The 27,716-nt window shown below is 41.0% G+C and overlaps 1 protein-coding gene across 4 annotated transcripts in view; it reads left to right on the top strand.

The window, feature by feature from the left end:
* Positions 1-27,716, top strand: part of ATP7 (copper-transporting ATPase 1) — a 60,716-nt gene that overhangs the window by 20,356 nt on the left and 12,644 nt on the right. For 2 of the 4 annotated variants that reach the window (XM_069500825.1, XM_069500827.1), the window contains exons 1-21: positions 7,152-7,280; positions 8,279-8,442; positions 9,638-9,717; positions 9,875-9,992; positions 11,199-11,359; positions 12,786-12,886; positions 13,638-13,766; positions 14,450-14,636; positions 15,545-15,642; positions 16,610-16,745; positions 17,576-17,716; positions 18,404-18,512; positions 19,087-19,246; positions 20,096-20,195; positions 21,195-21,395; positions 22,324-22,480; positions 22,973-23,126; positions 23,428-23,560; positions 24,256-24,391; positions 25,682-25,824; positions 27,333-27,425. In XM_069500825.1, the coding sequence (XP_069356926.1) occupies positions 7,192-7,280; positions 8,279-8,442; positions 9,638-9,717; positions 9,875-9,992; positions 11,199-11,359; positions 12,786-12,886; positions 13,638-13,766; positions 14,450-14,636; positions 15,545-15,642; positions 16,610-16,745; positions 17,576-17,716; positions 18,404-18,512; positions 19,087-19,246; positions 20,096-20,195; positions 21,195-21,395; positions 22,324-22,480; positions 22,973-23,126; positions 23,428-23,560; positions 24,256-24,391; positions 25,682-25,824; positions 27,333-27,425 (2,790 nt within the window). In that variant the 5' untranslated portion in view covers positions 7,152-7,191. Of the gene's footprint in view, positions 1-5,012; positions 5,131-6,324; positions 6,453-6,987; positions 7,119-7,151; positions 7,284-7,465; positions 7,631-8,278; positions 8,443-9,637; positions 9,718-9,874; positions 9,993-11,198; positions 11,360-12,785; positions 12,887-13,637; positions 13,767-14,449; positions 14,637-15,544; positions 15,643-16,609; positions 16,746-17,575; positions 17,717-18,403; positions 18,513-19,086; positions 19,247-20,095; positions 20,196-21,194; positions 21,396-22,323; positions 22,481-22,972; positions 23,127-23,427; positions 23,561-24,255; positions 24,392-25,681; positions 25,825-27,332; positions 27,426-27,716 lie in introns of those variants that run through there. The other 2 variants (XM_034972228.2, XM_069500826.1) reach the window with 2 other exon arrangements.

Below are 27,716 nucleotides of genomic sequence, written 5' to 3'. Positions count from 1 at the left end.
ATCAGTTTTATACTAATAGGTATAATGGTATCATACGTTATCATAATAATATTGTGACGTCATATTTCCACACGTCACTGTACGCCAGTTTGTATTGAAGCTCATTGTTTAAGCTAAATAAGCGCTTGAAACGCTTACAGAATGAGCTTAGAAGCATTTAGAAAAAAATCTTTGTTAGTGTGGAATAAACTCTATATTACAGAAACGTGAAATCAATTTTTCATTACAAATTATTGCTCAGTTAAGTATATTTATAAGTTAGGTATTTACAATAATTGTTATAATAAAATATTATTGGTATAAATTTCTTTTTACCATAAGTAGGTACCGTAAACCGTACTTTTCAAATGACAGTTGACATGAGCAAACATGGCGAGTCCTTTCTCAGATTGTATGTGTAGTATGAAATTTTAAAGCACTACAAAGCGCTTTATTGTGGAATAGTTTAGAAGTTTGCAGTTTGCACACAGCTCGGTAGTTTTGCACTTTGCCGAGTGCGAGCGTGCGGACTACGTCATAGAATCAGTACAGTTTTGTAGTGATTTAGTGAGTGGTCCTATTCCATTACCTACTCTATTATTTTGTGCACAAGAGTTAGAAAAAATTATAGATTTGTTTGTAGAGTCGTTAAGTGCTATTCGCATAGGCAAAGACACAGATTGAAATTACTTATGGAATTAAAAATTAATTAATAGACTAGATATAAAGTAGATTTCGACATGGGGTTATTCAAGTAAAAGGCCGGCAACGCATTGTCGGTTCCTCTGGTGCTGCAAATGTTCATGGGTCGCGGTGATCACTAACTCGTCACATCAGATGACCCGCTTGCTTTGGATAAGAAGGTTCAAAATAAAGAAATTAGGAATTAAAACAAGTGTTAACACTAACTTACCATTTAAGGAAAAACTGTAACTAACATACTAACAATCTATGGATCTATGAATGGTCTGAAATAAACGTTTATTTATTTATTTATTTATTTATACTTAGTTTTTGAAAATCAGTACCCTTATTATAAATGCGAAAGTGTGTTTGTTTGTTGGTTTGTTGGTTTGTCCTTCAATCACGTCGCAACGGTGCAACGGATTGACGTGATTTTTTGCATGGGTATAGATAAAGACCTGGAGAGTGACTTTTTATCCCGGAAAATCAAAGAGTTCCCACAGGATTTTAAAAACCTAATTCCACGCGGACGAAGTCGCGGGCATCAGCTAGTCTGTGATAATTACACAAAATATCGTGAGTTGGGAAACTAAAGGAATGCGGTATCGAAAAATGTGAGTTCAGAAACATTATAGTTGTTGGTAAAGGCTATCGTAGGTACCATGTCAATTACTGCTCCAGTGTACAGCTTACATCAGAGACCAGCGACCTTGCTTTCGAATAGTTGTAGGTAGGGTACGACTTACGAGTAGGATAGGTACTAATTAAAATACTCGCGAGCAGTGGCGTGCATAGGGTTTAAAGCCAGGGTAAGCAGTAGTTAGGTAAGCAAGTCAAAGAATAATGAGCATTGAGCAATTTCAACATAGTTAACTATTTCTTGGGTAAGCACCGCTTTTATGCCTCTATGAGTTGCACGCCACTGCTCGCGAGTTATGCTTTCAGTTACTTTATGTGACATCGAAGTGTTAATGAGTGTAATAATTCTTAAATTAGTTATTTTGAGAGATAATAAAAATATTAAATACTGTTGTACAATGGGTGCTTAATCATTGAGTGGAATAAAATTCTTTATAAGTCCCGCAAATTACTAATGCGTCGGTGCCAATGAGGTGCCATTGTGGAGTCCCATAAAAATATGAAGTCTAGACGATTCGCGCAGCTAAAGCTAATTGGCACCGGAACCAAAAAGTATTATTATGGAACTATATTAACTCTTGTATACATAATATATTCGGTAATAAATTAAATTATTTTTCAATTTTTAGTGTTTGTGTAACGAAGTCGGTTTTTATTTTTTTTTCTAAGATAATGTCGACATTTACCTACATTTTACAGCTTGTCTCGAGGTCAGATAAACTTTCAATGTCAAGAAAATATACTTGATCGTTTATGATTACACTACACTGGTATTTTGACGATTTTTAGGGTTCCGTACCTCAAAAGGAATAACGAAACCCTTACAGGATCACTTTGTTGTCTGTCTGTCTGTCTGTCCGTCGGTCTATCAAGAAACCTACAGGGTACTTCCCGTTGACCTAGAATCATGAAGTTTGGCAGGTAGCTAGATCTTATAGCTGACATTTGGGGAAAAATCTGAAAACCGTGAATTTAGGGTTAGATCACACAAAAAAAATTAAATTGTGGTCATGAACTAATAATTAGTAATTTCAACTTTTGAAATGAGATAACTATATCAAGTGGGGTATCATATGAAAGGTCTTCACCTGTACATTCTAAAACAGATTTTTATTTATTTTTATGCATCATATTTTTGAATTATCGTGCAAAATGTCGAAAAAATGCCACTGTAGTACGGAACCCTCATTGCGCGAGCCTGACTCGCACTTGGTCGGTTTTATAGACTTTTAGGTAAGGTCAAGATTATCGAACAATTAGTTACGATAGGCAAGGCAAGCCATCCATGCGCGGTGTTGTTCTATTTTCAGACTTTTGAAAAGAGGATTCATTCGCATTCAGAATCAGTACCCTTATGTGATATATGATTTTTTGCATGGGTATAGATAAAGACCTGGAGATTGACATAGGCTTTTTATCCCGGAAAATCAAAGATATTTTTAAAACCCAATTCCACGCGGACGAAGTCGCGGGCATCAGCTGCATGAATAGCATTTAAAATAATGAAATGCGGTATCTAAAAACATAATATAATAAACTTGGCTAATATTCTTTTTTTTATCCGAGTAACCGCGAGAAAAATTTCTTATCCAATAAACACGTAGGTATCACTACCCTTATTATAAATGTGAAAGTGTATTTATTTGTTGGTTTGTCCTTCAATCACGTCGCAACGGAGCAATGGGTCGGCGTGATTTTTTGCATGGTTATAGTTTAAGACCTGGGGAGTAACAGAGGCTACTTTTTATCCCGGAAAATCGAGGAGTTCCCACGGGATTTTTAAAACCTAAATCCACGCGTTCGCGTACGAAGTCGCGGGCATGAGCTAGTAAGTAGTATAGTAATAAACTAAGTACCTATTGTAATATAGTAAGAAACGTGCCTAGAACAACTGCAATAAAGCAGTAACAAGTCGTAAGTGCGATCGTAAAAGTTGACAGAACTAACCCGCTAGATTTATTGTCTTCTTATCTCTACGTGCTTGCCTTGTAGTCTAAATATATAAAAGGAAAAGGTGACTGGCTGACTGACTGACTGACTAACTGTCTGATATATCAACGCACAGCTCAAACTACTGGATGGATCGGGAGGAAATTTGGCATGCAGATAGCTATTATGACGTAGGCATCCGCTAAGAAAGGATTTTTGAAAATTTAACCCCACCACACACAAACACAACCACAAATTCACGGTTTTCAGATTTCAGATTCCCCTAATGTCTGCTACAAGACCTACCTACTTGGCTGTAGGTTTCTTGACAGACCGACAGATAGACAGACAGAAAAAGTGATCCTATAAGGGTTCCGTTTTTCCTTTTGAGGTACGGAACCCTAAAAAGTACACAATATTGATTTTGGTACGTCTCGTATTTGAAGTTTGATATCAATGATAAGGCCGGTGAGGGTAGATTAACATTTCGACTAACTGCTGATAAACATCGAACATCGAACCCTCTCGACATTTTGTGGTTATACTATATTATATATGATATTTTATATAGGTAGGTGTGTGAATAAAATTTTATCTCTATTACATATACATAAATATATATATATATAATAAGTCTAAATATATAAAAGGAAAAGGTGACTGACTGACTGACTAATCTATCAACGCACAGCTTAAACTACTGGACGGATTAGGCTAAAATTTGGCAGGCAGTTAGCTATTATGACGTAGGCATCCGCTAAAGAGGGATTTTTGAAAATTCTACTTCTAAAGGAGTAAAATAGGGGGTTGAAATGTAGTCCACGCGGACGAAGTCGCGGGAATAAGCTAGTATAATATATGTGCTCATCATATCATAATATGGGTCTTTGTTGCCTTATTAAATAAAGAATTAAATTAAATTAAATTAAATATCATACATTACGATACAGCTACTATGCATAATAGCGATTACGCACTGCATCCGAGCCGAATCCATGAAAATACGGTTCGAAGTAGTCAAACTATGTAAACATGGCTAATATATTTTTTTAAACCACTCTTCTTGGCACAAGTTTGACATTTTTTTAATGCATTATAGGCGCAGGCTTGACCACGATGACACCTGATGGGAAGTGATGATGTGGACTAAGATTGGACGCGTTTGCCTAGAAGGTGCCTATTCACTCTTGTTTTAAAGATACCCGGATTATAATTTTTTTTTTTAAAGAATACTAGCCATTTTTTAAATGACTAATATTCCCCTTTCCTCTCCAATTAAGCGTCAAGCTTGTGCTAGGAGTAGGTACGACAATAGTGCAACGGGCGGGGTTTGAACCGTCGACCTTTCAGTTTTCAGTCCACTCCTATACCGGTTGAGCTATTGAGGCTCTATATTGGCAGGAAACACTGATCTCGGAAGAGTATTCCAGACCCTAGCCATGCGTATAAGGAATGATGACGCAAAGCGTTTCGTACGCGAAGATGGGATGTTGACGACATAGGGGTGGAAACTCGCTCGGTGTCTTGCGGTACGGTGGTAGAAAGGTGTGGGAGGGACAAGATCGAACAGCTCAGATCGAACATTAGCCCTCCAACAAATAAACCTGGAATAGCGGTGGAATAGTTATACTGTCTTTTGTCTTTCTCTGTCATCAGTAATTTGACATTTGAAAGAAAAAGACAAAACAGAGTATAACTATTCCACCGCTATTCCAGGTTTATTTGTTAGAGGGTATGACTATTTCTTTTGAAACTAAAGCCGTATTTTTGTTTGTCCACAGAGAGCCTACACAGGAGCTGGTGGCGGTGCGAGTGCCAATCAATGGCATGACATGCCAGTCCTGCGTGCGCAGCATCGAGGGGTCCGTGCGCGAGCTGCCTGGCATACAGCATGTCAAGGTGAGATCCCTCCCATGACCATAGCAGCTAGCGCTACCACTAGTACTACCACTTTTATAAGTTACGCTAATGTACCTGCGCAGAAATCTTGTTTTTGAATAGCCTGAAAATATCTCAGCCAATCACAGCGCGCGTCCGTCTTACGTCCGCCCGCTATTGGTTGTTGCATATGCGCCATGTTTTGTACGCGCGAATCATGAACGAGCCTCTCGCACAAGTCTCTGTTCTTGTGTTTAAAGTTTTAACGTCGAGCAAAAAGGTCCATAATTCATTGGTGTACATTCGGCTTTAGGCGGCGTTAGGTTGCGCTTTTCTGCGCAGACGAATTTTACCGATGTGACTTATAAAAGTGGTAGTATAAAGCTTGATGTCGATGTATGACCAAAGTCTAGCCTTAAAACAAAGACGTTTAGATCTATTTTACTTTAATGTTGCGCAAGATTGCCAATCTGTCAGTATTCTACAGGATATGCTTCGGAGAGTGTGCTAAGGAACTATTTGATCTGATTCCACTTGCACCAAAAGAACCACCAATGCATTGCTGGCTTTTCAAGAATTTGATGAATGATTCAGCAAGGTATTAACCTGCAGAGTGCAGACCACCATCATGACCCAATGGCCACAGGCATTACACCCTTCGATGGGATGGGAACGGGAAACTTTCTCTCCAGCTCGCAAACAGAACGCATGGGATGCTTTGCGGCTGGTTACGACTGGACTGTGGTCATTAGCCAAACGTATTCGGTATAGAACCGTACCGTGAACCGTGGTACCGTGAAGCAGACACCTTAGAGATTATGCCGTGCCGTCATCATCATCATCAACCGATAGACGTCCACTGCTGGGCATAGGTCTCTTGTAGGGACTTCTACACGCCACGGCGCCGCCGCCATCCAGCCGCCATCCAGCGCCCGATGTCGTCCGTCCACATAGTGAGGGGTTTTCCAACAAAGCGTCTTCCGATGCGAGGTCGCCATTCTAGCAGCTTGGGACCCCAACGTCTATCGGTTGTACGACCTATGTGCTTTGCTCATTGCCACTTCAGCTTCGCCACCCGTTGAGCTATGTCGGTTACTCTAGTTCTCCTACGGATCTCCTCATTTCTCCAGAAACTCCAAGCATAGCTCTCTCCATCGCCCTGCCGTACCTTGACTCAATTGGCGACAGAGTAACGTGGGCTGTATTATGTTTCAGGTGGAACTGTCAGAGCACGCGGGCTACTTCAGATATGACCCGCGCACGTGCTCCGTGGAGGCCATCCGGGCCCATATAGAGGATATGGGGTTCGAGGCGCCCACGGACAGCATAGACGACGAGACCAGGTCCGTCTACTCTCCCCTTTGTGACCTAGTTCCTCCTTCACCATTCTACTATCGTACCGCAAGACATCGCTAAGGTCTGCACCCATACGTAATCGAAATTTCACAGACACGTACAAAGCGATTTGCCTCTTCGTTTCTAATTCGAACCGCTAGGATATGGAACGCCCTTCCGGCATCAGTTAATTAATATGCTACAAATAGGCCACACGTCCCTCAAGGGTTGAGGGCCTCAACCCTTTCCATGGTCAATTATGGGCATCACCACCTTAAACTATGAGAATGCAGAGTAAATGGGGATGACGCCTATGTCAAAAATAAAATATTTCTTAGGAATTAATAAATAGAGGGTTTTCCAATATTTGTTAAATTTCGTCCGCTGCCAGTTTTAAGTTTGCTGACTAAGCTAAGTTTTATGACGACGCGACGTCACATCTGTGTATTTCATACAAGCTGCTTTACTAAGCAACCTTTTGACGTTTGATAAAAAGTAGCTGATTTGACTAGCCATAATACCTATTCGTCGTCTTTTTTCCAGAAATCTCCTTCCTCGTGAAATCCCCACAGACCTGCTGATCGACATGACGGGGTCCGGGCCGCCCAGTGAGAGCACCGCGCTCATATCCGTCGTGGGCATGACTTGCCAGTCCTGCGTCAACACTATTGAAGGTCAGTACTACACATAACCCCAAGCAACAGAAACCCCCTTCCCCTTGAAAACCCCACAGACCTGCTGATCGACATGACGGGGTCCGGGCCGCCCAGTGAGAGCACCGCGCTCATATCCGTCGTGGGCATGACTTGCCAGTCCTGCGTCAACACTATTGAAGGTCAGTACTACACATAACCCCAAGCAACAGAAACCCCCTTCCCCTTGAAATCCCCACAGACCTGCTGATCGACATGACGGGGTCCGGGCCAGTGAAACACGGACGTTACCCTTCAGTTCCATAGTTCATAGTGCAGCTGGTTCTGTTTATACCACTGATGAATAAACGCTTCTCTTTCTTTCTCAGGCAGTGTGAAAGAGATGGCCGGCGTGTCGTACGTGGCAGTGAGTCTAGCAGACAACACGGCGCTCGTGAAATTCAACCCTGCGTCCGCGACCGCCAAGCAAGTCGCCGACGCGATATACTCGCTGGGCTTCGACGTTAACATCATCAGCGTGGACGACGTTGCAGGTATGTAGCTGTCTCACCACCAGGCGTCACGTTCTCGGGCAGTGTGAAAGAGATGGCCGGTGTGTCGTACGTGGCGGTGAGTCTGGCAGACAACACGGCGCTCGTGAAATTCAACCCTGCGTCCGCGACCGCCAAGCAAGTCGCCGACGCGATATACTCGCTGGGCTTCGACGTTAACATCATCAGCGTGGACGACGTTGCAGGTATGTAGCTGTCTCACCACCAGGCGTCACGTTCTCGGGCAGTGTGAAAGAGATGGCCGGTGTGTCGTACGTGACGGTGAGTCTGGCAGACAACACGGCGCTCGTAAAGTTCAACCCTGCGTCCGCGACCGCCAAGCAAGTCGCCGACGCGATATACTCGCTGGGCTTCGACGTTAACATCATCAGCGTGGACGACGTTGCAGGTATGTAGCTGTCTCACCACCAGGCGTCACGTTCTCGGGCAGTGTGAAAGAGATGGCCGGCGTGTCGTACGTGGCGGTGAGTCTGGCAGACAACACGGCGCTTGTAAAGTTCAACCCTGCGTCCGCGACCGCCAAGCAAGTCGCCGACGCGATATACTCGCTGGGCTTCGACGTTAACATCATCAGCGTGGACGACGTTGCAGGTATGTAGCTGTCTCACCACCAGGCGTCACGTTCTCGGGCAGTGTGAAAGAGATGGCCGGCGTGTCGTACGTGGCAGTGAGTCTGGCAGACAACACGGCGCTCGTAAAGTTCAACCCTGCGTCCGCGACCGCCAAGCAAGTCGCCGACGCGATATACTCGCTGGGCTTCGACGTTAACATCATCAGCGTGGACGACGTTGCAGGTATGTAGCTGTCTCACCACCAGGCGTCACGTTCTCGGGCAGTGTGAAAGAGATGGCCGGCGTGTCGTACGTTGCAGTGAGTCTGGCAGACAACACGGCGCTCGTGAAGTTCAGCCCTGCGTCTCATTTTCATATTTTCAAGTTTGCGCTATCCGGGATTCAGGATATGTGGATTTGTGTATTAGGTGCCACACGGGCACTACTGTGTTGCCGCTTTTTTTTTTTTTTTTAGCAGAGAGTATGGCTTTACACTGCACCACCTCTTCTCACTTCGTCTCTCTGAGTGCGGTGCGGTGCTGCACGATGCCGCAACGCATCGTGAGGCATGGTATTGTGATTTATGTAGGAGGACGCAGCGTTCATCATCAGAATCAGATCAGATCAGCATCAGAAGTAGAAACTATGAAAGAAAACAACAAGGTAGCACTAATATTATTAATTCATTGATTTTCCGGGATAAAAAGTAGCCTATGTCCCTCCCCGGGATGCAATCTATATCTGTACCAAATTTCGTCAAAATCGGTTAAACGGTTAAGCCGTGAAAAGCTAGCAGACAGACAGACAGACACACTTTCACATTTATAATATTAGTATGGGTATGGATTATAATAACCAGCGCACGTCCGTTCTGCACCGAGTCTTTACAACGCAGCGAAGTCTGCACCAACTCCTGTTTCAACCAACCCGATGAAACGTGAAATTGGCAGAGGTGGGGTTGCTCTCAGCACTCTCCTCTTACACGAGCCGCAACGCATCGTGTGGCTTCACTCTTATAGTACGCGACAGGTCGAGATGCAATCGGAGTGGGGACGCCCCGCACACCCGCACAACCCTCGCGCTAACCCTGTGCGGGCGAGCGTGGGTGAAGTGCGGAGCGTCCCCCCACCTCATGCCCCGACTGCCATCTCGACCTGTCGCGGACTATAGAAGGCATGACAAAGGCGTCGCTTCATGACACAGTCATTTCATGAAGAATGTCGATCTGGTGTAAGATCGATAATATTTTAAAAAATCATCGTGGGTAAGCGTTTTCTGATCGACAAACAAATTGAAAGGCAGCTGCGCATACATTATTGTAATAATTTAATAAGAAAAATGTTATTCGTATTGATATGGTAATTTGAAGGTTTATCAAGGACAAATCTAGCTTGAAATCGAAATTATTTATTTTACAATAGTTTTCTATCGTTTGCAGATGTGTCACAGAGCAAAAGCGAAGAAGGTTCGGGCGATAGAGTCAAAATATCACCCGCCAAGAGCAAAACACAAGCTAATGTAAGTTTTTAAATGACTCCAAAAAGTGAAAATAAGTTTGCATTAAAGAAAACATTCTAATATCCGTCTTCCAATTTTTTGTAACTTTCCGCCGTTTGTCACTCCCAGCTTTTACTAGACCACTATCAGTCATCATGATTCTTTTACTTATTGTCAGGGCACCATACCCTCCACGTCGGAAGGGGTGGAGATATCGCGATGCACGCTAGAGGTGCGGGGTATGACGTGTGCGTCGTGCGTCGCTGCCATCGAGAAGCATTGCTCCAAAATGCACGGTAGGTTCTACAAAAATCACACTTTTAGAGCGGTTACGCACTAAACCGATCTGAGTCCGTGAACATACGAATATAAAAAACTCAGACCGAACTCGGATATTGCTTACGCACTAATCCAGTGAATATTCAAGTGAGATCAATCACGTATTTATTGCCCAAAAAAGGTGCATAAGAGCGATATGTAAGATAAAAAAAGGGATAGGTGCAAGCCTTACTTTGAAAAACTCAATGTTCTCACTGTATCATCGCTATATATATTCGAACTAGCTCTATTTTTAAGAAATAACGAAAATTTGTTTGTTCGAATTAAGCGAGAACGCTGTAAAGACAGATTTCGGTTTCCCACTCACAAAACCTCATTCCTTAACAAAAGTGTTTGTGTCATGGCGGTAAAGATATATAATAAGATACCAGGGGAGATAAGGAAATGTAATAATATAAATAAATTTAAGAATAAATTGCATGATTTTTTAATAGACAAGACATTTTATAACATTAACGAATTTTTTTCAACTTAGACATTTTTAAATTTTGAATTTTAACATAGACAAAGACAACGTGCGTCAAATTACTTATAGTTATTGTTTTACTAGGTTTACTAATTGTTTTGCATGCCTAATATTTAAGGCGAAACATTTCTACTGGACAATTTTATGTAATAACATCTCGTTGTAAAATGTTTCCGCAAATAAAGAATCTTAGAATCTTTGAATCTTTGAATCTTTGAATCTTTGAATCCAATCTCTGATCCAAATCCAAGCTATTTAGTAGACATCTTTGACATATCTATGTCATACGTCCGATTTAAATCCGAGGCGCATCCGAGATATTCTCATGGATGACGAAAGTGCAGTGCGTAATCGTTCTTTCTATGTTCCATTTTTTTAATTGTCGGTAATTCGAAGTTCGCATATTTGAAAAAAGGTGGGAGGCTTCGGTCGTGGCTAGTTACCGTACCCCTTCCAAGTTTCAAAATTTAAAAAACGAATTAGCGTAAAAACGTAAAATGGGCCTTAACTGCCTTGCTTTAAAAGTCAAAATCGCCCATGCATTTCCAGTCAGTGCTGCGAACGGAAAATGTGTGAAATTAAAAATGCATGGCTTTAAATTAAAGTCGATTACATTCTGACGTTATAGTGTTTCGACTTTCTAATTCTATCAACGTTAGGAAAATGTAAAATCTCATACTAAAACTATTTTTTCCAGGTGTCCACTCTATAGTGATAGCACTACTAGCGGCCAAGGCGGAGGTCCGGTACGAGCCGGCGAAGATATCCGCCGTAGAGATCGCAGAGTCCATTACAGAGTTGGGCTTTCCTTCAGAGTTGATAAGCGAAAGCGGCGCGCCTAAAGACTTGACTTTAATGGTGAGTTCTACCCCACTGCACTAGAGGAAGGGTATTATTTCAGGTGTGTAGTCAATAGTAATAGTATTACTACTCGCCAAGGCAGAAGTGAAGTATGAATCGGAGAAGATATCCGCCGTGGCGATCGCAGAGTCCATTTCAGAGTTAGGCTTCCCTTGAGAGTTGATAAGCGATAGCGGTACGCCCAAGGACTTGACTTTAATGGTGAGTTCTACCCCATTGCGCTAGAAGAAGGGTATTATTTCAGGTGTGTAGTCAATAGTAATAGTATTACTACTCGCCAAGGCAGAAGTGAAGTATGAATCGGAGAAGATATCCGCCGTGGCGATCGCAAAGTTCATTACACAGTTGGGCTTCCCTTGAGAGTTGATAAGCGATAGCGGTGCGCCCAAAGACTTGACTTTAATGGTGAGTTCTACCCCATTCCGCTAGAAGAAGGGTATTATTTCAGGTGTGTAGTCAATAGTAATAGTATTACTACTCGCCAAGGCAGAAGTGAAGTATGAATCGGAGAAGATATCCGCCGTGGCGATCGCAGAGTCCATTACAGAGTTGGGCTTCCCTTGAGAGTTAATAAGCGATAGCGGTGCGCCAAAAAGACTTGACTTTAATGGTGAGTTCTACCCCATTGCGCTAGAAGAAGGGTATTATTTCAGATATCCACTCAACAGTTATAGCACTACTAACCGCGATGGCAGGAGTACGATATGAACTATCAAAGATATGTTGTGTGTGGCGATCGCAGAGTCCATGACAGAGTTGGGCTGCCCCTCTGAGCTTATAAGCGATAATGGCGCGTCCGAGAATTATGTTCAACAACAATTCTCTCCCTGGCGCCGTGGTAAGTGCTGTTGCCTTATAACTTTAGCCCGCTTTTATTTTAGACTGCATCATCACTTACCACCAGGTGAGATTGGAGTCAAGGGCTAACATGTATGTGAATAAAAAAAAACCGGCCAAGTGCGAGTCAGGCTCGCGCAATGAGGGTTCCGTACTACAGTCGTATTTTTTCGACATTTTGCACGATAATTCAAAAACTATGATGCATAAAAAAAAAAAAAAATCTGTTTTAGAATGTACAGGTGAAGACCTTTCATATGATACCTCACTTGATATAGTCACTCACTTCGAAAGTTGAAAATACTAATTATTAGTTCATGACCACAATTAATTTTTTTTTGTGTGATCTAACCCTAAATTCACGGTTTTCAGATTTTGCCCCAAATGTCAGCTATAAGATCTACCTACCAAATTTCAAGATTCTAGGTCAACGGGAAGTACCCTGTAGGTTTCTTGACAGACAGACCGACAGACAGACAGACAACAAAGTGATCCTATAAGGGTTCTGTTTTTCCTTTTGAGGTACGGAACCCTAAAAACAGATTTGTTGTTCCAAAAAAATCTGATGATAAACTTTTATTTTCAGATAAAAGGCATGACCTGCGCGTCGTGCGTCAACAAAATAGAAAAGACTGTACTTAAACTTAACGGTGTTGTTTCCTGCTCCATCGCACTCACTACCTCCAAGTAAGTACGATATATCAATAGAGTTTCTAATGTAATCTAGAATAGAATAGAATAGAATAGAATAGAATGTTTTTTTTATTCATGTAAACTTTTTAAAAGTGCTTATGAATAGTCAGGTAGTTTTAATTTACCACTGGTTCGGAATGCCGTTCCTACCGAGAAGAACCAGCAAGAAACTCGGCGGTTGCTCTTTTTAATTTTTCAATTTACAATGTTATTATACCGTACTATACAAGCCAGATGCCTACTACTAGGCAAAAGATACAAGGGATACTGTCCCACGACTGGGCAAAGGCCTCCCTCTAAATTTTTTCACAACTCCTGATTCTGTACTTCTTCGACCTACTTGGCTGTAAAATCTAATTCATCACGCCATCGTCGCTTCAGCCTGCCACGCTGGCGTCATTCTGGAAAGTCTAGAAAGAAGTAGATTTTGCCCACACCCGCTAACCGGTGGGGTGATTACGTAATGCGTTGCATTAGCGACAGCAACGCGACAGCAGTGGCAATGCAACAGTTCATTTTCTGTCTTTCTTCTTCTTTTTGCTATTCTGCTTTGTGACTATTGCTGTCTCTCTCTAGCCGGACGTTTGACAGCAATGATCGCGAGATACGTAACACCCCGCCGGTGTGGGTGAGTGCGGGTGTCGGGGCATCCCCCCGCATCATACCCCGATTACCATCTCGACCTGTCGCGGACTATAGAAACTATTGTTGAAATAAATAATAGTGTTATTTGTTTGGTTTTCAGAGGCAAAGTAAAATACGACCCCGAGATAATCGGCGCGAGGAAAATCTGTGATGTCGTCAACGGTCTCGGGTTCGACGCCACGGCTGTCAGCTCGCACAATCGAGGGACCACCAACTATTTAGAACATAAGTATGCTTTGTTTTATTCTTGAATATAATTTAAGTACATGTGATTTAATTTAAAATTGCGTGCCCCTTTTAAATTTTCCAAAAAATATATTCATGTAAGGCCTTAAACTTTTTTATAATTTTTTAGTCGCCGTATTTAGTCGCCGTAAGCCGATTGCTATATCGACCTGTCGCGTGCTATAGATCCTATATTACTCTGACGTTATTGAGTTTCGGCGCTTTTATTCATCGATAGCGAGGCATAAAATCTCATACTAACCATCCACTGATTCGCTAATTCAGAGTCTAACACTGAATGATTTGATATTTACTTTTAATCCATTGAAGGTTTTGTATGAAAATTTTAATATCACACAATGAACCAATCTATATCAAATGAGCTTGGTGGATATCATTCAGTGTTTGTATTTTTTTTCGATTTAGCCTTATAAAAGTGCTTACGAAAGTCAGATCGGCATAGTACAATACAATAATAAAATAGGTGTACAAAATATGGCATACAATCTAGATAATACTAGTTAAAAATCGCATAAAAGTTACCCAAGCACCTTTTCATTTAGAAATTAAATAGTGTTAATTTCTGAATGACAAGGTGTTAGACACTGAGTTAGAGAATCACCCGCAGAAAGAAAACCCGCAGGTTTCTGTAATATAAATGAAGGTTTTATTTTACATTGTCGACAGAGAAGAAATAAGAAAATGGCGGAACGCGTTCCTGATATCGCTGATATTCGGAGCCCCCTGCATGGCGGCCATGACCTACTTCATGGTGACCATGAGCCACCACCACAGCCCGCGCGACATGTGCTGCGTGCTGCCCGGGTTGAGTCTGGAGAACCTGCTCATGTTCCTCCTCGCCACCCCAGTACAGGTGAAAACCAGGATTTCATAATGATACTAAATTATAACGTAACTAGCTGATGCCCGGCTTCGCCCGCGTGGGTTTAGGTTATTGAAAATCCCGTGGGAACTTTTGATTTTCCAGGACAAAAAGTAACCTATCCGTAGTAGCCCATCCCGTGATGCAAGATATCTCAGTACCAAATTTCGTAAAAACATTTAAACTGTAAGCGTTCTTTAAAAATCCCATGGTATCACCACGATTTAAGAATGTAATTCCTTACAGCATCAGGGCTGAGGAGTTGGGTCCTCGAGTTTAAAAAGTCTTTACTTGGTAGGTACCGCCAATATCATCGTACTGCGACGTAATCGCGCTGCATGCACGGACTGCCGCGGCCGTCGCCATTATTTTAATCTCGTGCTATCTCCTAAGATATTATTCTAAATGAAATGATACAAAGGGCAATTTTGGTCTAAATTAAACACTTGGGATGACGGATGGTAAATTAAAACTACCTGACTATTCATAAGCACTTTTAAAAAGTTTACATGAATAAAAAAACATTCTATCCTATTCTATTCTATTGAACAATTTTATTTTGATAAGGTTTAATACTATGGTAGTAAAAACACCTTCGAAAGTAAAGCTTTGTTTTAGACCACATTTGAAAATCATAAAAATGGTTAAAGTGGCTAATTCCGTTGTACACAACCTCTAATCTAAACTAAAATGGCACGTCTAAATCTATTGCTATCCCTTTCATAATGTTGCTTGCGGAAAAGGATAGCACTATATTTAGACATGTTAATTTAGTTTAGTTTAGAGATTGAGTACAAGAGAATCGGCCCCATTGTGAGCCTACCGTAAAAGATAGATATATATGAGTACGATGTTAGCAGTGAAAGGGCGAAGTTTAACAGAATGAATGTTTGTTTTAGTTCATCGGCGGCTGGCACTTCTACAAGCAGGCGTACAAGGCGCTACGGCACGGCACGTCCAACATGGACGTCCTCATATCCATGACCACTACTATCAGGTACATAACATAATATACTTACATAATCTATATCCATACTAATATTATTGAATGGGAGCGGTGTGCAGGCTCGACCGTACCAAAGGGAGATCTCCCACCGAGCGGTTGCTTGTGCTCGGTAGCGCCAGCTCGGCCGACGCCGACGGTTGTCTTGAAACTTCTATATAATATAGTCCAGATTGCAGAAAACTCCGTTAGTGCGAGTGCTGTCGGCGGTACATTTGTTCGGGACTACGTCATGAAATGTTATAAATTGAACAGCGCCATCTAGTTTCTACTGTGGCATCCGCCACATTATAAATGCGAATGTGTCTGTCTGCTAGCTTTTCACGGTCCAACGGTTTAACAGATTTTGACGAAATTTGATACAGAGATAGCTTGCATCTCGGGGAAAGACAAGGCTACTTTTTATATCATAATCAAAGAGTTCCTACGGGATTTTTTACACCTTTAAAAACTACCATGCGGACGAAGTGTGTGTGTATGTGTATAATTTAATTAACTTAAATCTAAAAAAACACCATTAAATTAAAACTAAAATAAATTAAATTAAATCTAAAACCTCATCGAGACCACCGCAGCGAGGCATTGTACCCAAGATGCTGGCAGCATTACCCCTTTGGATGGCCAAACTAATTCTTTGACCAAGGTAGCTGCCAGCTCTCGGGTCCCCGGTTGACTCGATAACTCTTTTCGCAATTTCTTCAAAAAGAGCTCGAGCCCCCGGGCCCCACGGCCCCAAGGTCTCCACACCAAAAGGCACGAATACGAAGCTCCCATCGAGGTTTTCATATTTGCGCCTCTTGGCCTGTTCGGCGCTGATGGCCGCTGCACCCGCCATAGAGGAGGTCCCCTGAATGTGGGATGCAGCTAAAGTGTCTACACAAGTTGCATCCCAAACAAGCGACCTATAAGTATTATTTGTAAGTATTATATTGCTTGCTATTTGTTTCCGTCTGTGTTCCAGTTACTCGTACTCGCTAGCAGTAGTGATAGCCGCGATGGCGCTGCAGAAGGACACGAGTCCCCTAACGTTCTTCGACACACCGCCCATGTTACTCGTCTTCGTATCTTTGGGACGATGGCTCGAACATATCGCAAAGGTGTGTCTTTATTTCTACACTAATTTATTTATAACTAGCAGTTGCCCGCAACTTCGTCAAACAGCCCAATCCGTCCAGTAGTTTGGGATGTGCGTTGATAGGTCAGTCAGTCAGTCAGTCACCTGACTAGCTTGTGCTCGCGACTTTGTCCGCGTGGACTGCACAAATTTTAAAGCCCTATTTGAATTTTGAAAAATCCTTTCTTAGAGGATCCCTACGTCATAATAGCTATCTGCATGCTAAATTTCAGCTCGATCCGTACAGTAGTTTGAGCTGTGCGTTGATAGGTCAGTCAGTCAGACAGTCGCTTTTTCCAAAAACCGACATTCAAAAGGTGTAATTTATTAAATAATTAGAAGAATAACTTGAAGTGTAGGTAAAACACTAAAAAATTATAAAAAAATATAGTGTAACTAGCTTATGCTCGCGACTTCGTCCGCGTGGACTACAAAATTTCAAACCCCTATTTCACCCCCTTAGGAATTGAATTTTCAAAAATCCTTTCTTAGCGGATGCCTACGTCATAATAGCTATCTGCATGCCAAATTTCACCCCATCCGTCCAGTAGTTTGAGCTGTGCGTTGATAGATCAGTCAGTCAGTCAGTCATTCAGTCAGTCAGTCAGTCAGTCACCTTTTCCTTTTATATATTTAGATTAGAAGAATAACTTGAAGTGTAGGTAAAACACCAAAAAAATTATAAAAAATATAGTGTAATTTATTACCTATTTTGAATAAATTATTTGATTTGATTTCCTTTTATGTATTTAGATGAATACCAAAAAAAACCACTAATCTTCGTGTTTATATTGTATGTTACGTTTGCTTCAGGGTAAAACGTCGGAAGCGTTGTCAAAGCTGCTGTCGTTGAAGCCTACGGAAGCGGTTCTGGTGACATTGGACGAGGAGGGGCGGGAGGTGGCCGAGAAGAGCATACCAGTGGATCTCGTGGAGAGAGGAGACGTTTTGAAGGTAATTTCCTTTTCACCTCAATAGTTCAAAAAGTGAGCTAAAGCCGTTTTTGCTCACTCAGTGAGACAAAGGCCCCGATTCTCTAGTCTCTCTCTAAACTAAATTTAGAGTATCTGCATCCTTTTCTTTTTACTAATGCTAAAAAAGGAACGGAACATGACTTTCACATTTAAAGACTCTAAATTTTAGTGCACAATACAAATTTAAACAGTAGGTTCGCGAGTGCGTGCTAAAATCACGGGTTTTACCATCTAAAAATTAAATTTAGAAATGTCAAACTGCTTCTGTCCTTTTCATATTACAATAGTAAGAAGAGGGTGCGAATACTCTAAAATTAGGTTGTGCTTAGAATCGGTGCCAAAGTGTTTTCAATTTAGAACTCTCTGGATTGGCATTTCTTCAATTTTTTTGTCTGGTGACATTGGACCAGGAGGGGCGAGAAGTGGCCGAGAAGAGCATACCAGTCGATCTCGTGGAGAGAGGAGATGTTTTGAAGGTAATTAATGATTGAAGGAACTTACCTGTACGTGATGTTCTATCATAATCATACTAAGTGCTACCTCCGAAGAATTAGTAACGTCATGATATTATTTGACACAATGTAGTACCGCATAGGAGTCACCACTTCAGCACCCCCCCCCCCCCCCCCCCCCCCCCAGATATAATGTTACTGTACTCTGTTTGTAGGTAGTGCCCGGCGCCAAGATCCCAGTGGACGGGAAGGTGATCTCGGGCCAGAGCACGTGCGACGAGTCTCTCATAACCGGGGAGTCCATGCCTGTCGCCAAGACTAAAGGTGAGCCATGATGGATTTTTTTTAAATAGATTTATGGAGCAGGTGGGTCACCTGATGTTAAGTGATTACCGCCGTCCATGAACATTTGCAGCACCAGAGGAACCGCCGATGCGTTGCCGGCCTTTTAGGAACACAGCACAGGTGAAGACCTTTCATATGAAAATAAATAAAAATCTGTTTTAGAATGTACCTTTCATATGATAAGCCCACTTGATATAGTCATTCACTTCGAAAGTTGAAAATACTAATTATTAGTTCATGAGCACAATTTAATTTTTTTTGTGTGATCTAACCTTAGATTCACGGTTTTCAGATTTTTCCCCAAATGTCAGCTATAAGATTTACCTACCTGCCAAATTTCATGATTCTAGGTCAACGGGAAGTACCCTGTAGGTTTCTTGACAGACAGATAGACAGACAACAAAGTGATCCTATAAGGGTTCCTTTTGAGGTACGGAACCCTAAAAAGTCCCAAAAACCGATAGACGTGTGGGTCCCAAGGTGGAATGGCGACTTTGCACCAGAAGACTCGACTCCCTTTGAGCAGCTATTAGACTTGGTGTGTTTGTTGTAGATTCGCTCGTGATAGGCGGCAGTATAAACCAGCACGGCGCGCTGCTGATGCGCGCGACGCACACGGGCGAGGCCAGCACGCTGGCGCAGATCGTGCGCCTGGTGGAGGACGCGCAGAGCTCCAAAGCGCCGGTGCAGCGGCTGGCCGACACTATAGCGGGGTAAGTTGATCTAAATATACCCCTCGGCAGCCCCAGCAGCATTCAGAATGCTGCTGGGGCTGCCGAGGGGCTGTAGCGCTAGTGGAATGTTCACGGAGGCCAGGACTGATGGCTTTCATGCCATCATCCGTAAAAAGATGGCCTCCCTCCTACAGCGTCTTCGTAGCAGTTCCAACAGCATTCTGGGTGCAATTAAAGATAGGATAGGCTGCCCAATAACTAAGCACTGGGTGGCTGTGGCCACCGGGGGGCGGGCGCCTAGAGCTGCCATGTTAGGCCACTTTATTTAAATCAATAAGCACTAACATTACTAACATAACTATAAGGAAATATTGTTACTAACACACTAACTCTAGTAAATATATAGTTGTAAATTTAAATATGGACTACTGGTCTGAAATAAAAGATTATTTATTTATTTATTTATTTTATTTATATATAAAAGGAAAAGACTGACTGACTGACTGATAGATCACTCAAACTACTGGACGGATCAGACTGAAATTTGGCATGCAGATAGCTATTATGACGTAGGCATCCGCTAAGAAAGGATTTTTAAAAATTCAACGCCTAGGGAAGTGAAATAGGGGTTTGAAATTTGTGTACGACGACGTTTGTGTTTGTGTATGACGAAGTCGCGAGCATTAGCTAGTATTTTATAAGCCACTAGCTGATGCCCGCGACTTCGTCCGCGTGGAATTATGTTTTTAAAATCCCGTGTTGACTATTGCTGTGGCATTGCTGTCACTACTGCAACGTTTTACGTAATCACCCCGCCGGTGTCTTGCGGTATAATGGTAGAAAGGTCAGGGAGGGATGAGGGTGAGACGTTGTTGTTATGTGTTGCAGGTACTTTGTCCCAATGGTGGTGTTCCTGTCGGTGCTGACGTTGGTGTGCTGGGTCATCAGCGGCGCGCTCGACATCGACAGGATAAAGGCCATCACACCGGTAAGTACAACTTTAAAGTCAAAGTCAAAGTCAAATGATTTATTCAAAATAGGTAATAAATTACTCTTATTGATTGTCTGGTATAGTGTTAGATTTGTAAGATATAGTGGTGATAATTATAACGCAAACTTAAAACTAAAGCTACGACTAACTTAAAACTAAACTTATTATAACCCCTTTTTGTCCTATGCCTTGTTAATGCCTTGAATTTTTATTCAGACTATGAAAAGTATACTTTGCACGATGTTGTTTTATGAACTCTTCGTATACTTGGAATGTAAGGATGACCAATTATCAGCATTGAGATTTTTTTTTTTTTTTTAAAAAGAATATTAGTCATGTTAAATGACTAATATTCCCCTTTCCTCTCCAATTAAGCGTCAGGCTTGTGCTAGGAGTAGGTACGACAATAGTGCAACGGGCGGGGTTTGAACCGTCGACCTCTCGGTTTTCAGTCCACTCCTATACCGCTTGAGCTATTGAGGCTCTAAAATATGTTGCGTTATGCTGTGATTAGCTGAGCGAACTTTCTGGTGCTATGTTTTTTTTACGCGCGGTGTTCTGTGCGACATGCGTGCGCACAAGTGCAAGCGAGATAGACGGAAGACTGAGCGAGATAGGCAATGCAATGACGAGCGAGCCAGCACGTATCGCGTAATGCTATTTTATTTACAGCTGGAGCTTCAATTCCTTTTATTCCTAAATTCCGTATACTAGATTGGCATACCCATTACCCATATTTCATGGCAATGGGGCTCCACACTGCCAATCTGTCCCGACAGGTGGCGCATAAGCGAACCGGCCATAGAGGTAGTACCATCTGTGAAACCATGACTGAGCTGTCAAATGTCATAATTAAAAAAAAATACACGTAAATCCTTCTCTAATCTTCTTCTAAACTATGAAGATGACAGCTTATATTGGCCGGACCTCTTGTGGCGCCCTATGAGACCAGTTTTGCCTGTGGATTCCCATTATTCGATGCCATTTTTTTTCCAGGAAATTTACTTGAACTCTGGGTTTTCTGATTGGGAGCTCATCATACAGACGGCGTTCCACTTCGCTCTCTCAGTTCTGGCGATAGCTTGCCCCTGTGCCCTAGGGCTCGCCACCCCTACCGCAGTGATGGTGGCTACGGGGGTAGGAGCCAAATTGGGACTGCTGATCAAAGGGGCTGAACCCCTGGAGAATGCTCATAAGGTAGGAGTAGGAGTCCTCGTATTCTTAAAACTAAACTAGCTTTTGGTTTAGAGGTGCTATACCCGCATCATCAGAGTTGAGACTTGGAGTTCAATCATGAGCTCATGCTCGGAACATACAGTATCAATAAAATTTATCATTAACAGTTCCTGAATCCCCATTACTTAGTTAAAGAGTTGAATCCAAAAAAATCATGGAACCATTTTTAAACTTCCTCCATTGAGTGAAAAAAAAGTTTTCAAACCGGTTCAGAAATTTCAGAGAAATCGGTGTACATATCACTACTCATATTATAAATGTGAAAGTGTGTTTGTTTGTTGGTTTGTCCTTCAATCACATTGCAACAGATTGACGTGATTTTTTTGCATGGGTGTAGTTAGAGACCTAGAGAGTGACATAAGCTCCTTTTTATTCCGGAAAATCTAGGAGTTCCCACTGGATTTTTAAAAACCTAAATCCACGCGTACGAAGTCTCGGGAATCAGCTAATAAAAAATAAAAATAAAAAATAAAAATAAAAAATAAAATGAAATCATTTTATTTCAGGTTTGGGACCCATATAAAAACATGTTATAATTGAAAATTAAAATGCGTATAAAAATATTTAGTTAAAATCATTTAAAAATCATTTAAAAAAAAAAATATGAATAGTCATTTTGCGTTCGGGATCTGGTGTACCCTTAGCCAGTGTTTATAGAACACATTGTCAGGGGATGCCATTTCGTATAACGGCGTAGTAGTCCGGGACTCCAGCGTCGGCGAACATGCCCGACGCGCTACAATACCTCGGCATTTTTCTGTGTCAAATGTCATCAATATCACTAATCAGTGATATTGATGACATTTGTGTATTACTTCGTACAAAAGATTACCTAGGTATATAATATACTCAAAGCTTCCTGAAAGCTAATAATCAAAATTATTTATAGGTGAAGACAGTGATCTTCGACAAAACTGGGACGATCACTCGCGGCAGCACGAGCGTCGCGCGACTGGCGCTGCTGACGGGCGACCCGGCCACGCTGCCCGACGTGCTCGCCTGCATACTGTCCGCCGAGCTCAACTCGGAACACCCTGTCGCTTCTGGTGAGAAATATGGCTTTCCTGGTTCCTCCTTCACCATTCTTGCCGAGAATGCGGACAATTTTTCGTTGCTCAACGCCAACGACCTGATTATGTGCTCCGCGCCAAGAATTACTTGATTTTAATATTAGTGAATTTTTTATACCTTTCAATTCATTGAAATATGTATACATGTTACCTCTGACTCGGTATGCGATTTGGCGTTGCTGTAAGCATACCGAGGATATGATTCAATTAATCCATCAATCAAAAATTAATCAATTCTACTATCGTACCGCAAGACATTGCCAAGGTCTGCACGTTTTTCATTCATCAGTTTTTCCCATCCAATTTACAACCTTCAAGTCAAGAGTGAATAGGCATCTCTTAGGTAGGCGCACTCCATCTTAGGCTGCATTGCAAGCAAGTCTGTTTGCAGCTAAACCTTAGACCAAATCAATTATAATTTTTTCTCTTAATTGACAGTGTTGTTAAGTTAGTCATTTTTGTCTTCAGCGATAGTCCGCTGGTGTGCGGGCGTGGTGGGCGACGCGCGCGCGTCGTGCAGCGGGTTCGCGGCCGCGCCGGGCTGCGGGCTGCGCGCCAAGATCACCTTGCGGCAAAACGCGCAGCAATCGCCGCAGCTACGCGCGGTTTTAGCCAATGCTAGGTGAGTTTACGTAGAAGTCTTTAAAATGTATGCGCGAAAATATCCGCGCAGTGATTATGTACCTTGCGACAGGCGTAAATCTCGCGAACATTGCTGTCAAACGTCCGGCTAGAGAGAGACAAGAATAGCCACAAAGCAAAATAAGAAGAAGAAGATGATGAGAAACAGCCAATGAACTGTCGCATTGCTACTGCTGTCGCGTTGCTGTCGCTACTGCAACGTTTTACGTGATCACCACGCTCAACCATCTATCTATCATCGTAATAAAATTATTTGTTTAACTTTTTCCCCCATTTGTCAGGGAAGGCTCGACGATCCAGCTGCAAGGCGTGCCCGTGGAGATAGTGGGGGGAGGGGGGGACGCGGCCTTAAGTTCCGCGCAGGCGGCGCAGAGGCTACACGCCGTCATACGGCCCAGCGGGGACGACCATGAAGTGAGTACTACTACTGCAGTCTTAAGAGGGCTCTGCAGGACGGTTCTTTCTTCATACAAACGTAGAAGGGTAATTACTACATTATTTGATAATGGGGCCGATTCTCTTGTACACAATCTCTAAACTAAACTAAATTAGCAGGTCTAAATCTAGTGCCATACTTTTCCGCAAGCAACATTATGAAAGGGATAGCAATAGATTTAGGCGTGACATTTTAGTTTAGTTTAGAGATTGTGTACAATGGAATCAGCCACACTGTACGCTCAAGACTAAGTATTATATCGATTTATCTCGTCATTATCTACGTTTATTGATATTTAAAACATTGAAAAAAAAAATTATTCTAAAATTACGAGCCTCAAAAGATTCCTATTTTAACACTAAATTTATGACAACTTTGGGCGTAAATAAATAAGATTAGGGGTATGAAAATTCTACAAGGATTTAACATTAGATATAGTTTATTTACTAGTTGAAATAACTATACTTTGCAGACATAAATTCAGTAGGTTTTTCCTCAAAAATACTTTTCCTTGATTTCGGTGAAAATCATCGTGCCTCTCACCTTTCTCATACAATGTTAGGTGAAAATCAAACAGGTTACCCACGTGCGCTGCCAATTTCGGTCGAGCGTACTGCGTCACCTTAAGACATCTTAGTCGTTAGATATTTATAGTGCATTGCCTTTCTTGCAGGAAGTGGAACAGTTAGTGCTCATCGGCAACCGGGAATGGATGGCGCGCAACGGCGTGACTGTACCGCGGAGAGTTCAGGAGACTTTACAGCGGGACGAGGAGCTGGGACGCACGGCTGTGTTGGCAGCTATTAATGGTGAGACGTTTTTTCTTCTAGAATCAATCTTGGACAGACCATTGATAAATGGTCTGTCCAAGATTTCTTATCGTCGTTTATTTATTCATTTTATATATTTATTTATTTTACATCTGATTAGAACGGCATTGGCCCCGATTCTCTAGTCTCTCTCTAAACTAAATTTAGAGTATCTGCATCCTTTTCTTTTTACTAATACTAAAAAAGGAACGGAACATGACTTTCACATTTAAAGACTCTAAATTTTAGTGCACAATACAAATTTAAACAGTAGGTTCGCGAGTGCGTGCTAAAGTCACGGGTTTTTCCATCTAAAAATTAAATTTAGAAATGTCAAACTGCTTCTGTCCTTTTCATATTACAATAGTAAGAGGGTGCGAATACTCTAAAATTAGGTTGTGCTTAGAATCGGTGCCAGTACCACTTACACTAACTAGATGATCAATGATAAATTTAAATACAAACACAAAAGACACAAAATGCAAAAGGATAAAAAATTCAAGGATTTTGAATGTACGCTGAGAACATTGAACATTTGTCATAAGCTATACAATAAATTTTTTTCAAGTGGGACAATGGTACTGATTCTGAGCACAACCAAATTTTAGAGATTTCGCATACTCTTCTTAATATTGTAATATGAAAAGGACAGACGCAGTTTGACAGTTTGAAATTTTATTTTTAGATGGTAAAACCCGTGATTTCAGCGCACAGTCGCGAGCCTACTGTTTAAATTTGTAGCGTGCACTAAAATTTAGAGTCTTTAAATGTAAAATTCATGTTCTGTCCCTTTTTAGCATTGTTAATCACTCACAAACAGTCTCAATCACTATCTATTTTTAAAACAAAATTGAAGCTATTTTATTTATCCTCCATTTGATGTGTTTATTTATTTTTACTTTTATTCCACTTATCTGTCGTCTATTCCTCTCTTATTTACTGTTGTATTTTCATTTATATATATATATATATATATATATACATACGTATATTATGTGTATTTACTTTATTTAATTAGTACACCCCTTCCGCTTTCTTTAATTTTTATAATTTCCTCTACCCTAAGGTTGCCTGGAAGAGATCGCTATTTTAGCGATAAGGCCGCCTATTGTACATGCTGTATTTGTTATATGTCTATTGTTTTTGTTTTGGTGTACAATAAAGCATATTTTACTTTTACTTTTAAAAAGAAAAGGATGCAGATACTCTAAATTTAGTTTAGAGAAAGACAACGGAATCGGTGCCAATAACTACTAACAATAATTTCAAGATCAACTGGTTAATTTCCAGATCAACTGGTATGCACGATAGGCGTGTCGGACGAAGTGAAGCCGGAAGCACACTTGGCGGTGTACTGCCTGAAGCGCATGGGGCTCGAGGTGTGCCTGCTCACCGGAGACAACAGGAAGACTGCCGTGGCCATAGCGAGACAGGTACGCATTTGATCTACATCATCATAATCAACCGATAGATAGATAGAGAATTACTTTTCTGTTAAGTATTGGTAACATCATTGATCAATAAATAAATAATTACTCATCTATAGCTAATTATAATAAAATGAAAATTTACAAAAACAATTCATTCCTAAAATTGTATATACCTACCTATCACAATATTTGTATATACCTACCTATCACAATATTTGTATATACCTACCTATCACAATATTTGTATATACCTACCTATCACAATATTTGTATATACCTACCTATCACAATATTTGTATATACATACCTATCACAATATTTGTATATACCTACCTATCACAATATTTGTATATACCTACCTATCACAATATTTGTCTATACATACCTATCACAATATTTGTATATACCTACCTATCACAATATATGTGTTGGACTTTTGTAAGAATCGTAATCTTTGACTGATTTTATATTACCTTTTGACCTCATTAAAAATAATCTTTAACGATTTTGCATTAAACTCGTTTTTACATAGATTCTCATTTAATTCTTTGGCAATAGCATTTGTTAGAATTTTCTACCTGGTCTCTTTGTTGTGTAATTTTTTCTTGATTTTATGATTTTTTTGGTAATTTTTTTGTACCAATGGATACCTAACGAAACGTAGATGTTTTTAAAATAATCCGCAGGATAAGTGCCATAGTAATTTTTACAGAAAATTTGCAAGTTATTCAAAGAATTAAATTTAAAAATCGAAAACTTGTACAGTTTTTGGGCTGTAATTTTAAAATGCTTGAAGATTTTTTTAGTTTTATAACTGTTTATTATTAACAAGAATATGTACTAGCAAGAAATAAAAAAAAATCTGCTGAAATACATTGTTCCTTTTTTTTATTAATTTTTAAAGTGGCAAACACCCTTTTACCAATAAAAAAATAAAAAAATGAATAACTCGAAAACAATACACTTTCGCATAAGCACTTTAGGGGTCGTTTGATAGCTGATGTCCTGTACTATAACCCCTAAACGGGATTGTGTCCTCTTTTCCTGTAACCCTGTATATATTAAATGTAACCAGAACGCTAGCAAAAACTTTTTTATTTTATTTAATTTTTAAAATTGGTATGTTTCGCTGGCAACCCTCCGACATGGTTATCGGAGATTGTGTATAGCTTAACACGGCATTTTTTTGACCTTAACTTAGTGTTATACTTATACTACCTAAACACTATCCAATACCAATAACCATTTGCCTAATTTTGTTATTTTAGTGATTTAGTATTTTACAAACCCGCAATGTATAGCGTGCAAAACTCGGGTCAATGCCCCGCCTATGAAGCGTTATTGACTCCGTGTGGCCTACTTACGCAACGTTCGTTGACCTCTAGCGTCAGTCAGATGTTTTATTTGCAATGTATCGTAAACTTTTACAAAATTATAGGATTTTTATATTATTTTTCGCGCTAGCTTATTTTTGGCGGGCGCTAGTTTTGAAAGAAATCCGTTTGTTCCAGGTCGGGATAACCAAAGTGTACGCAGAGGTGTTGCCGTCACACAAAGTCGCCAAAATACAGAAACTACAAGAAAAAGGACAGAAAGTAGCTATGGTATGTATGACAAACATTCTTCTTTGTTCGCCAAGTAAATGTAAAGGCGGTTACGCACTGTATCAGCAGATTTTTGTATGCAGCTTAGTAAATATTTGTACTATGAAATATTCACGAGTTATATAAGGGGCGACTGCAGGGGTTGCGAAAGGAAAGAGCATTTCCTTAACCTAATTTTATTACTAAAAATTTACATATTATATTAACTATTATATAAAATTATCCTTGAATTGTTTGGCCAATTACCTTGGCAGAAGCAAATTGGCAAATTCAATTAGGCAGAAGCAATTT

This window comes from Maniola hyperantus, chromosome 9 (genome assembly GCF_902806685.2).
Source record: "Maniola hyperantus chromosome 9, iAphHyp1.2, whole genome shotgun sequence".
Classification (NCBI taxonomy): Eukaryota; Metazoa; Arthropoda; class Insecta; order Lepidoptera; family Nymphalidae; genus Maniola; species Maniola hyperantus.
The sequence above is the reverse complement of the archived record's forward strand: the minus strand, read 5'-3'. Positions and strand labels throughout refer to the sequence as shown.